This window comes from Loxodonta africana, chromosome 2 (genome assembly GCF_030014295.1).
Source record: "Loxodonta africana isolate mLoxAfr1 chromosome 2, mLoxAfr1.hap2, whole genome shotgun sequence".
NCBI classification, from domain to species: Eukaryota; Metazoa; Chordata; class Mammalia; order Proboscidea; family Elephantidae; genus Loxodonta; species Loxodonta africana.
In genome coordinates this window covers 172,672,421-172,689,901 of record NC_087343.1, presented here as the reverse complement: position 1 = coordinate 172,689,901, position 17,481 = coordinate 172,672,421, and the positions used below count along the sequence as shown (strand labels likewise).

At 41.9% G+C, this 17,481-nt stretch overlaps 1 protein-coding gene across 1 annotated transcript in view; it reads left to right on the top strand.

Moving 5' to 3' along the window:
* TIMD4 (T cell immunoglobulin and mucin domain containing 4) overlaps positions 1–2,137 on the top strand; it is a 71,050-nt gene extending 68,913 nt beyond the window's left edge. The window contains exons 5-6 of the mRNA XM_023550964.2: positions 1,099–1,138; positions 2,053–2,137. Coding sequence (XP_023406732.2) covers positions 1,099–1,138; positions 2,053–2,137 — 125 coding nt within the window. The remainder of the gene's footprint in view (positions 1–1,098; positions 1,139–2,052) is intronic.
* The last annotated feature ends 15,344 nt before the right edge of the window (positions 2,138–17,481 follow it).

The window sequence follows — 17,481 nt, the reverse complement described above, 5'->3', positions numbered from 1 at the left end:
TAAGATGGGGGACATTGTTTTACAGTCATGAACAAAAGTTGTTTCAAGACACTCCCAGTCACCTTGGAGCCGGCTCGGACTCAGCAACCCCATGTCTGTCGAGGAGAGCTGTGCCCCACAGGGTTTTCAGGGGGTGATTTTTGAGAAGTGGCTCGCCAGGACTTTCTTCCGAGGCACTTCTGGGTGGACTTGAACCTCCGACTTTTCTGTTAGCAGCCGGTGTGTTAACCTTTCGCGTCATCCAGGCAACCCTCAAGGTACTAAATGAGGAATTAACACTAGTAGCCATCTCAGCCGGTTTGAGCGGCAGTAGTCAAACTTGTATATTATGACACCTATCCCAGGTGAATACTGAAAGGGAGATTTGCAACTTACTGGAAGCCTACTGTTAGTCCTCATACAAAGACACAGGTTACGGTCTGGGAAAATTTCAAGTACGTCTCACAAAGAAGTGTTTTAAAACTCAAGTGCGTACCTGAATTCCGGGTGAGCAAATAACTCAAAAATAAAGCAGCTTGACACCATTGCCCACAAAGTTGGAACAACTTTGTAATTAATTGGAACTGCTTGGGGCCCTGTCGTTATTTGCCACTGAGTCGATTCTGACTCATGGCGACCCCAAGTGTGCTTCACAGGGATCTCCATAGCAGGTCACCAGGCCTGTTTTCCAAAGTGCCTCTGGGTGGATTTGAACCACCAACCTTTTGGCTAGTAGTTGAGTGGGCCTTCAAAAAAAAACCACACCTCCTGCCATCGAATCGATTCTGACTCATAGTGACCCTATGAGACAGAATAGAACTGTCCCATAGATTCCAAGAAGTGCCTGGTGTATTCGAACTGCTGCCCTCTTGGTTAGCAGCCTTAGCACTTAACTATTATACCACCAACAGGCCTGGGACAGGGCAGGCGTAAGGAGAAATCATTTGCCAGAAGCATCTTATGGCCTGAGAGAAGGAATGGCTTTTCCTGCCAAAACCAATCTCTTAACTTCTCACCTTTGGGCCAGCATTGCTCTTTGCAAGGCAGCTTCCGGCTTCCCCTGTCATTTACAGGTTCTAGCCCAGCTACTCTGCTCACACTGCCACCTTGTCATTTCAGGGAAAGTCACGAAAACCAACTGTTTGCAGAAAAACACAAGGTAATTCATTTTGCATGATTGATTGTTGTAATGATTGTACAGGTTCTTATAGATGATTAGACACTACTCAGCGATTTAATGACTTGTGCTTGTGTTCTGATTAAACACAGGGTCGGAGACGTGTGGCAATACAGGTGAAAAAGATGTGGAGATTTAGCTCACATTAACCTCTCTCTGTTAATACTGTGTCACGTCTGTTCAGAATGCAAATACAAAGGCATGTTGCATTAATAGACGTATGACATCCAAAAAAGAGAAGGTGATGCATCACTCTATTCTGTGCTTCGAGTTGTTTGTTTGATTCTGGGTGACTCCCGTAAAAGAGCGTTGTTAAACTGGAGTTCACCAAGAGGAGAGCTGGCAGTATGGAGGATGAAGCAATTCGTAGAGCATCATTCCAATGATTTGGGTCCTCTGCCCAATGAAACCTTTGGAGTTTTTTTTTTTTTTTTAAATAGTGGTTTGAGGAATCTCTGGAAAGGGATTTGGATATCTGCCTTATTCTATAGATATTTGGGAAAGGAATGATTTTGTGCTCTCCCTTCACTTAATAATTGCAACGATACCATTGTATTTATTAACAAATCAGTATTAACACGTAGGGAAACTGAGGCCCAGTGAGATGACTTTCTGAGGTCATGCTAGAAAATCCTTTTGATAAACATATCCAGATAATTATTTTATATACTGCTACTTTAGAAACTTTTAGTTCTTTTTTTAATAATCGATTAACAAAAGCCCTTTACCTTCCCTGGCTTCAGTTATCTATAAAACAAGGAACTTGGACTGGATAGACTACAAGCCCTTTTTAGCATTAACAGCCTTTGGTTGGTTGCTTTGCAATTCAGCAGCATCTTTTTTTTCCCTGTTCTTGGTGTTTCCCATTAGCATCAGTCTCTCTTTTTTCTTTACAGGCAGGAGAATGTTGGAGGAAATAAAAATGTCCTCAACGACGTACTACTTGGAACAGAAGACGAAGATGGCGTGTTCACACTCTAACATGTTACTTTTTCTTAGGATTGAGGACAAAAAAAAAAAAAAAAATGTATGAAACATCATAATAAGCCTTAGAATTTTTTTTAAGCCACACCTATCCCAATGATTTCATTGATTGTGTCATGCTTAGTTTCACAAGTGAAAGGCACTTTAGAGATCATACCTTCTTCTCCCCTGTACTGTAATCTCTTTTGTAGTGTTACGGCTATGTGATCTTGCACACTATACTTGAACACTTTCAGTGATGGCGAACTTACTACCACACCCAAGGGAGTCCATTCAATCTCAGGGCAGGTCTGAGACTTAGCAATTCTTAAAATAAAATCTGTATCCCATTGTGCTTACACAGAACTTGTCTAATCTCCCTTCTACCTGGCAGCTCTTCAGATATTGGAAGGGAAACCTCACGTTTCTCCAAATTCCTTGCTTCTGGTACATAATTTCTGGTTCCTGCACTACGCCTGGAACCCTTTTGGCTCAGTGGTTAAGTGTTCAGCTGCTAACCAAAAGGTCAGCAGTTCGAATCTACCAGGCACTCCTTGGAAACCCTATGGGGCAGTTCTACTTTGTCCTGTAGGGTCACTATGAGTCAGAATCGACTTGATGGCAACAGGTTTAGTTTGGTTTTTCAATTCCCTAGTTGCCTTTGTCTTAAATGGTTGGTCTCTCTCCTTGCACACTGTCATGGATTATATTGTGTCTCCCCAAAATGTGTCAACTTGGTTAGGCCATGTTTCCCAGTACTGTGTGGTTGTCCTTCATTTTGTGATTGTAATTTTATGTTAAAGAGGATTAGGGTGGGATTGTAACACCCTAACCCAGGTCACATCCCTGATCCAGTATAAAGGCAGTTTCTCTGGGGTGTGGCCCGCACTACCTTTTACCTCTCAGGAGATTAAAAGGAAAGGGAAGCAAGCAGAGAGGGGGACCTCATACCACCAAGAAAGCAGTGCTGGGAGCAGAGCGAGTCCTTTGGACCTGGCATCCCTGTTCGGAGAAGCTCCTATTCCGGTGGAAGATTAATGAGAAGGCCGACAGAGAGAGAAAGCCTTTGCCTGGAGCAGACACCCTGAATTTGGATTGTTAGCCTACTTTACTGTATACAAATAAATTTCTCTTTGTTGAACCCATCCACTTGTGGTATTTCTGTTATAACAACACTAGATGACTAAGACACACATCCAGCTTTCAGAATTCAAGCCCCTCTCTGGGTATGGTATGAGAAGCCCAGAGTCTGTGCTTTATTCGTGGTATAGAAAGTAACATAGAGTCAAAGCATAGTTTTGACTCACATCTAAAACTCGTAAGTTTTTTTTTAAATCATTTTCTGTTCAAGCTTGAGTATCTTTAGAGGTGACCATGCTGTAAAACCTTATTTTTTAAAATATATTTTTATTGTGGTAAATATATGTGAAACAAAACATTTGACATTTTAATAATCTCCACTTGTGAAGTTCTGTGACATTGTTTATCATGCTGTTCAACCATTACCCTTATCCATTTCCAAATGACACCCTCATCCTTAACAGAAGCTCAGTGATCACTAAGCATTGAGTCCTCTTTTTCAAATCTTAATTCCTACTTAGAGACTTGAAAATTTTTTATTTATTTTAAAAATTAATTTTGTTGTTGAAAATACACACAGAACATATACCAATTCAACAATTTCTATGTGTACAATTCAGTGACATTGATTACATTCCTCAAGTTATGCAACTATTCTCACCCACATTTTCTGAGTTGTTCCTTCTCCATTAACATAAACTCACTGCCCCCTAAGCTTCCTATCTAATCTTTCCAGTTGCTATTGTCAATTTGATCTTAGGGAATTTACTTTTTGAAAACAGTTAAGAGTCTTCTGGAGCACCATGTGGTGAATGGCACTGATGCTCAACTGGGCAGTGCATGGGTGTGAGAGTAAGGCAATCCAAGTAAGTTTCTCTGAATGCTACTCATGGAAATTTGCTCCTCCATATAACAAGCTTATTCAAAACTAATACCACCTACTATCAAGAGGGGTCCTGGGAAAGTAATTAAAGCAAACAGTTGTTGAATGAATGAATAAAAAGAATGTGTGCCTGAGTGAGAGAGGCCTCTGGCTGGGCAGATATATGGAAAGTAAACCAGATCTGCAAGAAAGCCCCCTGAAATGCCCCCCAGCATGTTTAGGGCAATAGCAGCATTTAACGAAATAAGCAGTTATCTAAGGTAACCATCTTTTGGATTTCTACTCTTTTGATGTTACTTAAAAAAAAAAAAAAAAAAAAAAAGTCTTATTACTTTACTGGCATACAGGGTAGATCCCTCACACTGCTAGTTCACAGGGACCCCACAGTTAATAAAAATTCCCCTCTCACCTGGGTACTTGGAAGACCACTTCCTTCTGGATCATTCTGTCTATGCCGAGTGGAGTGATTGGTTTGCCCTAAGTGATGGAAACAACTAGTAACACATGGATAGTTTCCTTTTTTGACTTGATTTGCCCCATTTATGCTAGCATAGACCCAAACCTGTTGCTGTCGAGATACTGGAAATGATACTGAGTAGTACACTACACTCAAACATTTCTTTAGAAACTGAGGGACAAAAAGGGTCTAGGGACAGGTTTGGGGCCTCAGTTTCCTCATCTGCAAAATGAAATGGGACTAAATGTCCTTGTATGTACCATCAAGTTCTAATATTTCATAAGTCAGTGATTCACCCTGTACCTACTAGTTTTGAGGGGTGGCTGTACAAAGTACCACAAAGCTTAAAAACAATAGAAATGTATAATCTTGCAGTTCTGCAGGCTGGAAGTTTGAATTCAGGGTGTGGGCAGAGCCCTGCTCTCTCTGAAGTCCCTAGAGAAAGAACTTTTCTTGTCTCTTGTAGTGTCTGGTAGCCCCATGCATTCCTCTGCCTATGTTGTGACATGGCATCTTCCCTCTGTGTCTCTGCCTCTATAAGTCTCTTCTATTTTTATAAAGACACCAGTTATATTGGATCAGGATCTACCCTACTCCAGTATGACTGCGTCTTAAATTAACTACACCTAAATAAGATGACATTTGCAAGTATTGGGGGTGAGGACTTCAACTTATCCTTTTGGGGGACACAAATCAACTCCATTCTAACTTAGCTTGGAGCCCTGGTGGCACAGTGGTTAAGAGCTTAGGCTGCTAACCAAAAGGTCAGCAGTTCGAATCCACCCACCACTCCTTGGAAACCCTATGGGGGCAGTTCTACTCTCTCCTATGGGGTTACTATGAGCTGGAATCGACTTGACAGCAATGGGTTTGGTTTGTGTCTTAGTCATCCAGTGCTGCCATAACAGAAATACCACAAGTGGATGGCTTTAACAAAGAGAAATTTATTTTCTCATAGTCTAGTAGGTTACACATCCAAATTCAGGGCATAGGCTCCAGGGGAAGGCTTTCTCTGTCTGTCGGCTCTGGAGGAAGGTCCTTATCCTCAATCTTCCCCTGGTCAAGGAGCTTCTCAGGCAAAGGGACCCTGTGTCCAAAGGATGCACTGTGCTCCTGGTGCTGCTTTCTTGGTGGTATGAGGTCCCCCAGTCTCTGCTTGCTTCACTTTCCTTTTATTTCTTGAGACATAAAAGGTGGTGCCGGCCACACCCCAGGGAAACTCCTTTTACCTTGGTTCAGGGAAGTGTTACAATCCCACCCTAATCCTCTCAACATAAAATTACAATCACAGGATGGAGGACAACCACACATGGCCTAACGAAGTTGATACACACATTTTGGGGGGACATAACTTAATCCATGATTTCATTAACTTAGCTCATACTCCTGTCCCTCTTCCAAACCACCTACCACCAGCAGTGCTGCTACCAACTTGAGTCTAACTAGAAAAAGAAGAAAGCAAATACCTCCTAAACTGAACATTTAGCTCAGTGAATCTTTCTCTTTTTTTGCAAGAAACCATCTTCAAACATTTCCCAAGTATATTTCTGAAACTCCTTGATCACACTAAGAGACATTTAAATGAGCAATCATAGCATTTTACACTGGTAAGCCATGAGTTGGAATCAACTTGACAGCAACCAGCAATGGTCTCCAGGAGCCTCTTGCCTAGTAGTTCTCAACTTTATGTCAACATGGCAATCAACCGGAAAGTTTTTTACAATACCAACTCCTGAGCGCTACCCTTTAAGGGATTCTTTTGTAATTGGTTTGGAGGTGTGGCCCAGACATCTGAATTTTTAAAAAAAAAACTCCCCCAGTGGTTCTAATGTGTAGCCAGGGCTAAGAATTACTGCTTTAGCTCAGTGGTTCTCAAAGTGTGGTCTCCAGACCAGCGGGATCAGCATCACCTGCAACTTGTTAGAAATGTAACTTCTCGTCTCCATCCCATACCTACTGAATCACAAACTCTGAGGATGGAACCCAGTGATCTTTGATTTAATGAGCCCTCCAGGTGATCCTGATACACATTAGAGTTCGAGGACTATGGCAGCATAATGACCTCCAACATCAGATTGAGATTTCAAGACAGGATTCTTCCTTACCCAGGGCTCTGTGTTGGTGGGCTTGGCCACACCAAGGGTCAGGCGTTTCCATCAGTAGCAGCAGGTAGGCAAAGATCCAAGCGAAGGTCAGTGTCAAAGATCTCATTTAATTTACACGACTTTCTGTTTGGACTCTTGTAGTAGCTTCCTACCTATAATCATCAGCTTCACTCCTTCCTTCTCCAGTCTGTGCTCCATGCTGCAGCAGAGAGAGCTTTTGTAAATGCAGATCTGAGACTGTCTCTTGACTTTCAGCCCTTTTCACCCACAAAATTCTAGACCTAATAGAAGAAGGACGCTTAGTCTCTGCCTGAAGTAGGGGTGGCAAAGTCCAATGACTTCAGAGACCAGGCAGGTGACACAAGAGGGGGGCAACAGGAAGTGATGTGGCCTGTCATAAATCCGAATGTGTATGCCCACTTAAAGATACTAAAATTCTAAATTACAATAATGTCCTGGGCAAGCAACACAAGGCTGTGGGCTAGCACATGGCACTCAGTTTGAGACTCACAGACCTGGGGGTGTGGGAGAGATGTGGGGTGGGACAAGGGTTTTAGAAAATGATAAATCATAAACATGATTCTTATCCAGAGATTCCTTGATCAGAGTACGTTGTCGATGTAGTTGTTCCTCTCTTTCCCTCTTTGGGCAATCTGGATGAATTGGTACCCATCTGCAAACAACTTTCTGGCAAGTATTGTGTGCCACCCAGGAGACAGACTTGATTCCTGTAAGAAGCTTAAAATTTAAATGAGACAAAACACACATAGGAAATGCAGTAGAATGCAGTCAGTGCTGTTTCTTCCATTTGTTCAAGGAAGGACTTTGATGTAATACGTGGCTCTTACCTGTGGTGTTTTATGGTGGGCCCACAAACTTTAAGGCTTTAGAGAGAACCTAATTCTGCAACTTTGACCTTGGCCTTTCTCAGCTAAATAAAACAATAACATCCAATTCATAATAAGCACTTACTAGATTCTGGGTACTCTAGGAAGTGTTTCAAGGCAGTTATCTCATTGAATTCTCACAGCAGCTCAGCAAAGCAGGTGCATTATTCCTGTTTTTGGAGCTGAGAAAACAGAACAAGCTCAAGGTCATATAGTCTAACCCCCTGTAGCAGCGTTGGCTCTTGAACCAGGCCTGAAGGACCCCACACTCTTAACCACCATCCTATACTTCACAGTAAGGATCTGAATTTAAGACTTCATAGGTTTGGCATTAAAATGTTCACCTGCGTTAGACCCAAATGGATTTGTTTGCTGGGATCCAGGGCAACCTGAGTATATTGATATTCCTCTAATCCCATTCCTTTTACGGCTCCATCTTCCTTTGTCCCCATATTACTTACCCAGACTTTGATTTGCATTTATAGAGGAAGCTGCAAGTGGAGAACCTGGCAGGAACCTTAATGAAGCCAGGTGGGACACATTTAAATGGGAATGTGTTGAACTAACTCATGAGGAGCTGAAGCCAGCTGTCAGCCTGCTTAATGAAAGTTTAACAGGAATCTGGCAATGGGTGGCTGGGGAGACTCTTTGTCTCTCTAAAGAAAACAGAAAGTTGAGAAGTGGGCTCCCTGGGTGGAGGCAAGAGCAGAAAGAAGAAACCACTTGAAACCAGAAAGGCTGGAAACAGAGTTTCATTTAGATTTGTAAACATGTTACAGTCTTTAAAAAAAAAAAAGAAAAGAAAAGCACTGTGTGTTCTCAGCTTTCTGAGCATCAAAGGACAGCGAAGGGAAGTGTTCCTGAAGAAGATGAACGCTAATGCTGTTATGACCGAGCCTGGGGAGCACTGAAGATGGCTGATCACAAAATAGAAGCTGAGTTCACTCTGTTGAGCTGAAAAGCCCTGTTCTGCAGTTATACATGCTTCATCTGTGTTGCATATGGAGTAGGGGGTGGTGGATGAAAACTGAGGCCCAGACAGGGAAGATGAGTTGTCCCGGGCTACACAATAAACCAAGGCTAGATAGAGCAAGGACCTAAACCTGGTTCTAGACCTTTGCTAGTCAAAATTGGCCCTCAAACTAGTAGCATCCATGTCACCTGGGGACATGTTAGGGATGCAGACTCTCAGGCCCCACCCCAGACCAACTGAATCAGAATCTGCATTTTAACAAGCTCCCTGGGTGGTTCATGTGCCCATCATTAAAGTTTGAGAAATCTGGGGCTAAAGCAATGGTTTTCAAACTTGACTGCACACTGGAATGAATGAGGGAACTTAAAAAATACTGATGCCTGGATCCCCTCTGAGGTCCTGATTTAATTGGCATGGGGAGATCTGCATTAGATTTTTTAAAAGCATGTCAGAAGATTCTAATATGCAGCCAAGTTTGTGAACGACTGTTCTAAAGGAAGGGTAACTTTGCACCGGAAAGTAGTTTTGTTAATTAATCAAGATAAAGTTTGGCCCAAGTTACAAGATTATGTGGGTCTAGTACCCCCATATGATTTTGTTCAAAATAAATGATCAATAAAATTGCTCAAGAAGCTCTGAGGAGACAAGATAATGACCTAAATGTCCCAATTACTGTGGAAGAGACCCATTAAAGTAATTAAAAACCAAGATATTATATTTGGTCTGGCGAAAGAGATAAGGAGAAAACAGAAGAGATAGAGAAGGGGTGTCCAAGGGTCAAGGTGGTGCTATCAATCCGTTCAGAAGACATCAGAGGGATAAATGAAGTTATGACACCAAGATTATCAAAAGCAGCATGGAGGACTAGCTAAGTGTAAACTTTTATTGCAGAACAAGGAACTTGTACCTAAATATAACAGGAAACCTTCCTCTATCTTGCTGACAGAATGAAATAGCCTAATTCTATTCAGCTGGAAGTTAGAGAATGTTTTAAAAAAAATAGTGACTAATTACACTAATCATTACTCATCCATCTGGGCTGTGCACATTGACACTCAGACTCAAGTCAGAATTGCATGGGAGACATTTGCAATAGCTGTTGGGTAGGCAACCCTGGTTTCTGCCCCATTCCATCATCCAACAAAAGCTTATTGGGTTTCTCCTTTGTGTGAAGGGGCCATATTGGGTGCTGGGGTATAGCAACGAGTAGGACATGCCCAGTCTCTGCTCCCAGACAGCTTATAGTCTACAAAGCCATTGCTATCTGTATTGTGTATTTCATGATCCCGGATCTTGTATCATTTCTAATGTACCTGGGAGGGAAAAACAGAAGCCCTGGTGGTGCAGTGGTTAAGCGCTTGGCTGTTAACCGAAAGGTTGGAGGTTTGAACCCACCAACCATTCCATAGGACAAAGATGTTGCAGTGTGTTTCCATCAAGGTTTACAGCCTTGGATTCTATGGGGAAGTTTAACCCTGTCCTGTAGGATCACTATGAATTGGAATTGACTCAATGGCAATGAGTTTGGTTTTTGGTTAGGAGGCAAAAAGAATGAAGGAATAACAGAGGATGAGTTTACAGATTCTGCATCCACCCTTTCTTCTTGAAGTTGTGGAACTGTGCCTGTAATTCAAGTGCCACAAGTCAAAGGAGGAATGAGACTAAAACATTCAGACCTAAGAGGAGAAGGCTAAGTAAAACAAGCATTCTTAACCTATTTTATAACCTTGGCAGAAAGTAGTTGACTTTGTCAAAGTATAACATTAGAGAAACGGCAATAACCCCACCTTGTATTTGTGTCACACTTTCTAGGCATTTTCAAACATGTAGTGCTCTGTATCAGAGGAAAGGAATATCCCCATTTTACAGAGGGGAAAAATGGAAGCCCAAAGAGGCAAAGTTACCGTCTAGGTTCCCACTGTGATTAATGAACTAGAACTAGAATCAAGTGTCCTCACTCCAGTGGAGCAATGTTTTTATGTGATGCCTACCTGTGCACCTAGCTTTGTGCTTAGACCTAACAATGGGGCTAATATACTGTCACCACTAATATTATTTGAACACTTACTATATGCCAAGCACTGCCTTGAACACATTAAATGCATTATTTAATCAAGAAATATCTCTAAGAGCTAATTGGGCCTTTTTTTTTTTTTTAATTTTTATTGTGCTTTAAGTGAAAGTTTACAAATCAGGTCAGTTTCTCATACAAAAAATTTACATACATTTTGCTATACACTCCTAATTTCTCTCCGAGATAGCACATTACTTGCCTCCACTCTCTCTTCATGTCCATTCGGGTAGCTTCTGGCCCCCTCTGCCCTCTCATCTCCCCTCCAGACAGGAGATGCCAACATAGTCTCATTTGTTTACTTCATCCAAGAAGCTTGTTCTTCACCAGTATTATTTTCTATCCCCTATTCCAGTCTTATCCCTGTCTGAAGAGTTGGCTCTGGGAATGGTTCCTGCCCTGGGCTAACAGAAGGTCTGGGGTCCATGGCCTCCGGAGTCCCTCCAGTCCCAGTCTGAGCATTAAGTCTGGTCTTTTTACAAGAATTTGGGGTCTGCATCCCACTGTTCTCCTGCTCCCTCAGGGTTTCTCTGTTGAGTTCCCTGTCAGGGCAGTCATTGGTTGTGGCCGGGTACCATCTAGCTCTTCTGGTCTCAGGCTGGTGTAGTCTCTGGTTTATGTGGTCCTTTCTGTCTCGTAGGCTCATAATTTTTGTCTGTGGTGTTCTTCACGCTTCCTTGTTCCAGGTGTGTTGAGACCAATTGATGCTAGTTGCTGTTTTTATCTGTTTGACGGGTGAGGAAATGGAAGCTTAGATAAAGTAGCTGCTCCTGGTAGAGCTGGGATTCAAACTTAGGAGCAGCTCCAAAGCACAGACCCTTAATCCCTGTGTTCAGGCCCCTGTAAGGTAAAAGTACTTTAGTCATCTCGGCACTCACATGTAAGGACTATTCAACTGAGAGCTTTGGGTTTCTCCTATTGTTTTCTCCTAATCACCTTAGTAAGGTTACCTGCCCTCCACCCTAGTCTGTCAGAATAGGACCAACCTGGAAATGGATGTGGGGTCTGAAAGGCATGAAGCCAGAAGGCCTTTGGCCCTGGGTCTCACATTCTTGAGACCACTCAACCTTACAGGGGCACGTTACCTAGTATGCAAGGTAAACACAGGCTTACTTACTGATCTATAGTGAACACTTTCACATGGGTTTCTCATCCTCGTAAAATTAAAAACAAGTAAGCTTGTGTTTAACTTGCTTACTGGGTAAGGCTCCCATGTCAGGGAGTGTAAGTTTGAAAAGAGGTTTTGATTCTGTAGGAAGGTGCTGTGGGGTTGAGAGAGAGGCAGATGCCAGATGTACCTAAGAGCAGAATCTTTGATGTCGTGAAAAAAATGTGAAATTCTTCATTACAGATGACCTGTTAAGCAAGGTAAGCACTGTGCTTACCTTGCCTATTGGATAATCTGCCCCTGCTTAGACTTCTTACTAAATAGGGTCATATATTCAGGCCCAGAGACTGCGTGATTAGGATTGAGTATTTAAAATATACTGCCACAAATGTGGCCTCCTCTCCTTTTTAAAATACACTGTGAGAGAATTAAAAAAAAAAAAAGAAGTGGCCGGGACCCTGGTCTTACTGTCCTCCCCCTGGCCTTCCCCTTTCTCTACCTCTTATCTCTGTTCTGTACCCCGTTATCTCTGTTCACTCTGCTCTCTTTCCTTTCTCCCCCCTCCTCCCCCTGAGATGAGGCTGGTGTCTTATCTCCCTTCAGCAGCTCCATCAACAAAGTCCTATCATTGTTTTCGACCAGATTCAGGGTGCCTCGGCATCGTTTTAATCTGTTCCTCTGAGCTTTGGTTTTCAATCTCTTCCCAAGCTTAATCTCAGACCCTTCTTCACTGGAATGAAAAAAGGCCTGAACGAGATTACAAAACCTGACAATACCTTCTGGCTTGGGGATCAAGAGGATTAGAAAAGATAGCAGAGTCTTGCTTGCTTCACCATAATACCTGGGTGTGTCCTGGTGAAAACAGTTCCTTAATTAACCAAAGATTCACCATCAACTATCGCTGTAATTTTTTTTTTTTAGCTATTGTTGAAATTTTTTGCAACATGTCGGTGTATGGAAATAACCTGATGTTGGTATTGCCTAGCTGGGTGGCTGAGGACAAGCTGCTTGGCCCCTCTTAGCCTTAGTTTTGTATCTATAAGTCAGGAATAACAATAATACCCTTCTCATAATTAAGCTTTAAATCTAGTAATGCAGGTAAAGCACTTGGCTCAGCACTTGGCACAGGGTAGATGGTCTATCATTAGTAGGTATTTTTGCCAGTGTGGTTAGTTCACTGTCTAGCCATAGTAAGTGTAGTGCAATAATTTATGTGTATTGGTATTTTCTGGCAGGTCCCCCTACATAGTCCTACATTGTCCCCCTGTGAGGATGGGCCCAGGGCACTTGGACAACTAGAACACTGAATCTGGGGCCTTCTGATCTATCTCAGACACTCAGTGTGTGTCCCCTGATCTGTGGTTTTATACTTTAGAAAGCCCGAGAATCATCTGGTGAGCAGGGTAAAATGCACATGCCAAGGCCCCATCCCTGGAGATGCTGATTCAGTGAGTCTGGAATGGGCCCCCTGCATCCTACATTTTTATTACCTCCCCAGATGGAGTTCTGAGGCAGGGGTCAGCAGATCACTGAGAGTGCACCTCAAAGGCTCACATTCAAACAGTGCTCATATCGGCCATCTTGATTCCTAACCACTCTGTCTTGCCATCCTTTTCTGAACTCTGACCCTGCTTCACCTTTGGTTTGTCTTTGTGCTCAGCTTAGCTCTTTCTTGGTCCACTGTGGTCCACCCCAGGGCAGTGCCCTCTTCATCTCTGGTTCTTACCCTCCAGTGTTGCTCCTGGTTCTGAGATGACTTTCTTGAACATCTCTTCATGACTGGTTTGGCTCTGGCTTAACTCTTCACTCCATGCTAAGTTCATCCAAGGTGACAATGACACTCCTATGGCCTCTGTGTACCTGTTACACAGGAAATGGGGAGTCTCCTGACAGGGTTGTCATTTGCCGTCCTTTCTTACATCTCATTTACTCCTCCAGTACCAGCTGCCCCTTTAGGCTTCCAACATGCTGAAGGATCTTGGAAGATGACAAGGTGGCCATTTTGAATTTAAATCATAATTGAAAAACACTAGGATTTGAAAAAACACTAGGATTCTGGAGTATAGAAAATGTGTTAAATGTTCTCTGTCCCTCAAGTCATATGCTGGAGGTTAGTTTTTATTTCCATTTTAAATCTGTCTCATATATCTTGTATGTGTGTGTGTGTGTGTGTTATCCCCTCATAAATGATGAGAAATACAAGAAAAATGTTCTGTTTTTTATGTGGATTATTTAAGGTTTTGCTGTACCTTAAATAAGGCATCATGCAATGATTTAAAGTTATATCCTCATGTAGACCTAAACAACACAAAATGACGCATGGGTCAGGCTGGAAGATGCAAACTCACACATCACTTAGCAGAGTGTCTAGCTTACACTATGCTTTCAAATATTTTTTAGGTAATAAAGGTAGGTTGATTTCCCTGTCCATGTTTTGGTCAATTTTACAACACCCTCGACAAATTAAAAAAACAAAGCAAAAACAGTCGCCATCTAGTTAATTCTGACTCATGGTGACCTCACGGGCATCAGAGTAGAACTGCTTCATAGGGTTTTCAATGACTGTGACCTCTCAGAAGCAAATCACCAGGCCTTTCTTCCAACAAGCCTCTGGGTGGATGCGAACTGTCAACTTTTTGGTTGACCATTTGTCCCACACAAGGACTCCAGGCATCTAGATTTTATTGAACCCCTGCAGTGACCAGAAGCTCCCTATCTCGTGTTTGATTTTTGTGTGACTGTAATTGGTAGAAGGTTTATTTTTATAACTGAGGAAGAATCTGCTCTCTGTGGCTGTAGGTCTTGGTCTCTGTTTCCCCATCTGGAATAAAATAGAACAGTGTGTTCCTTCTTCCACTTGACAGCCCTTCAGATATTTGAAGGCAATTGTCCTGTCTTTCCTTGCCTCTGAGACTTCTCTCTTCTAGTTCTTAAAAGTACTATTTTACTTTTTTTTTTTGTCATTTTTGCCTGAATGTGCTCTGGCTTGTCACTGTTCCATCTTAAAATGGAGTTACTGGTAAGAAAAAATAACCCAATTTAAAAATGGGCAAAACCTTTGGTAGAAATTTCTCTAGGAAGATGTATGAATGACCATTAAGCACACCAAAAGATGCTCAATATCATTAGTCTCTAGGAAAAGGTAAATCTAAACAACAATGAAAGATACTCTTTCACACCCATTAGAATGGCTATAATAACAAAGAGGTCAATAACAATGTTGGTGAAGATGTGGAAGTATTGCTGATGGGAATATAAAATGGTATAGTCACTTTGGAAAAGAGTCTGGCAGTTTCTCAAAGTGTTAAACATAGAGTTATTGTGTGACTCAGCAATTCCACTCTTAGATAGAGACAGCCAAGAAAAATGAAGACGTGATCACACACAGACTGGTACGTAAATACTCATATGAGCATTGTTCATAATAACCAAAAAGTGGGAACAACTCAAATGTCCTTCAACTGATGAATGGATAAACAAAATGTGGTATAAACATACAGTGGGATACTATTCATGAAGTACTGTCTTAGGCTGGGTTCTCTAGAGAAACAAATCAGTAAAGCCTAAAAATATATATAGAGAGAGAGAGAGGGAGAGAGATTTATATGCAGGAAATGGCTCATGTGGTTTTTTAGAGGCTTTAATATCCCAAAGGAAACCCTGGTGGAATAGTGGTTAAGTGCTACAGCTACTAACCTAAAGATTGGCGGTTCAAATCCGCCAGGTGCTCCTTGGAAACTCTATGGGGCATTTCTACTCTGTCCTATAGGGTCACTATGAGTCGGAATTGACTCGATGGCAATGGGTTTGGTTTTGGTTTACAGGTAACATCCCAAATCCATGGGGGCAGGAAAGAGGCTTCTCCTGATCCACGTAGGCACAGGGGCTGGTGAACCCAGGATCATCAGGCTGGAAAGCAGGGCTGTTGCTTACAGGCTGTGAAGATAGAGAATGCCAAGATGGGCAGGCAAGACTGCAGGTAAGCTGCTAGCTCAAGTTCTAAGAACCAGCAGTCAGACAAACAGGAGCCAGCTGAAAGATCCAGAACAAACAAAAAAGCCTCGGCAAGAAGAGCAGAAAGAAGTAATCGGAGGATGGCAGAGAGATGAAGGCTGAGGGGGCAGCGAGCAGCCACAGGCCAGTCTCCTGCTGGTACCACGCAACCCCATATCCCATGTGGGGAGTGATCACGTATCAAATCTCAACATGGAAGTGATTACAACATTATACGACTGCCAAAACACTGAGAATCATGGCCTAGCCAAGTTGACACACAATCTTAACCATCGCAAGTACTAATTCATGTTACACTATACCTGAACCTCAAAAACATTATGCTAAGTGAAAGAAGCTAGACAAAAAAGTCCACACACTATAGGATTTCACTTACAGTGAAACCTGTGAGAGCCAGAACTCAATGGATGGCCTTGTTTTTCTGGGTCTCGCAAATATTCCATCTCTGACACGGTGCAGTCTTACCATTTTTCTAACACTCTTTTTAGTGGAAAATATTTGAGTTTTTCTTCTCTGACAGGTTGCTGCATTACACAGGTTCAAGCTTTCACAGGTCTTTCTGTATATGAGGAAAACCTGGCGGTACAGTACTTAAGGGCTATGGCTGCTAACCAAAAGGTTGGCAGTTTGAATCCACCAGGTGCTCCTTGGAAGTCTTATGGGGCAGTTATACTCTGTATATGAATTGTCCAGAATTGGCAAATCTATAGAGACAGGCTGAACATTACTGGTTGCCTAGGAAGGGGAGGGGGTATAGGTGAATGGGATGGGGGGGAGTGGAGGGGCTGAAAGAGGTTTCATTTTGGAGTGATGAAAATGTCCTCAAATTAGATTGTAGTTATGGTTGCATAATTCTGCAAATACACTAAAAAACATTTTTTTTAATTATATACTTAAAACAGATGAATTTTATGGTAGATAAGTTATATCTCAATAAAGCTCCCAAAAATAGGGTTGCTTAACATAAATGTTCCTGTCTAACCACCACAGAATAAAATGAGGCCATCACATACCTCTACAATGCCACTTAAGACCACATTTATTTTTTAAACAACAATATCTCACTCATTTGCTTCCTATTGAGCTCATGGTGGTTAAAGTTTTCTCGGCCTGTGTTGCTGGTATGTTGTTACAAGTGTGGGCACTACATAAGGGGATTCTGACATTGCCTGGAAGAAGAAGACTTTTATGGACGTGTGTGTGTATGTGTGTGTGTGTGTGTGTGGTAGGCAGAAATGAAAAATGCAAGGGCAAAGATAATGTTCCTTCCAAACAGGAGGCTTTCAGCTGTAAAACCCTTGAATATGACAAAAGCAAATCTTCAAATAATTTTTGCATTGGTTATTTTTTTTCTTTTGGTTTTTTTCCCATCTTTTATTTGTCTTAAATTTAAGGTATTTTATTATATAAAATTTTGACATACAGTTTAAATATTTTACCTTTTCCTCCTACTGTCTCCAATCCCTTTTCCCATGAAAAATGTCATTGCCGGTTTTGTACATATGCGTGCATTGTTCCCAGATGTTTTATTAATGCATGTATTGATACATAGTCTATTATATAAAAAGGCTTATACTGTACAAACTACTTGGCACTTTTTTATTTTGTAATACATCTTGGATGTCTCTTACCATCAGCACTTAACAATCTACTTCATTCATCTTTCATTATTGGATAAAATGCCATTACACCAAAAGCGAACCCATTGGGGTTGAGTCAATTTGGAATAGTGACCCTATAGACAGAATAGAACTGCCCCATAGGGTTTCCAAGGAACAGCTAGT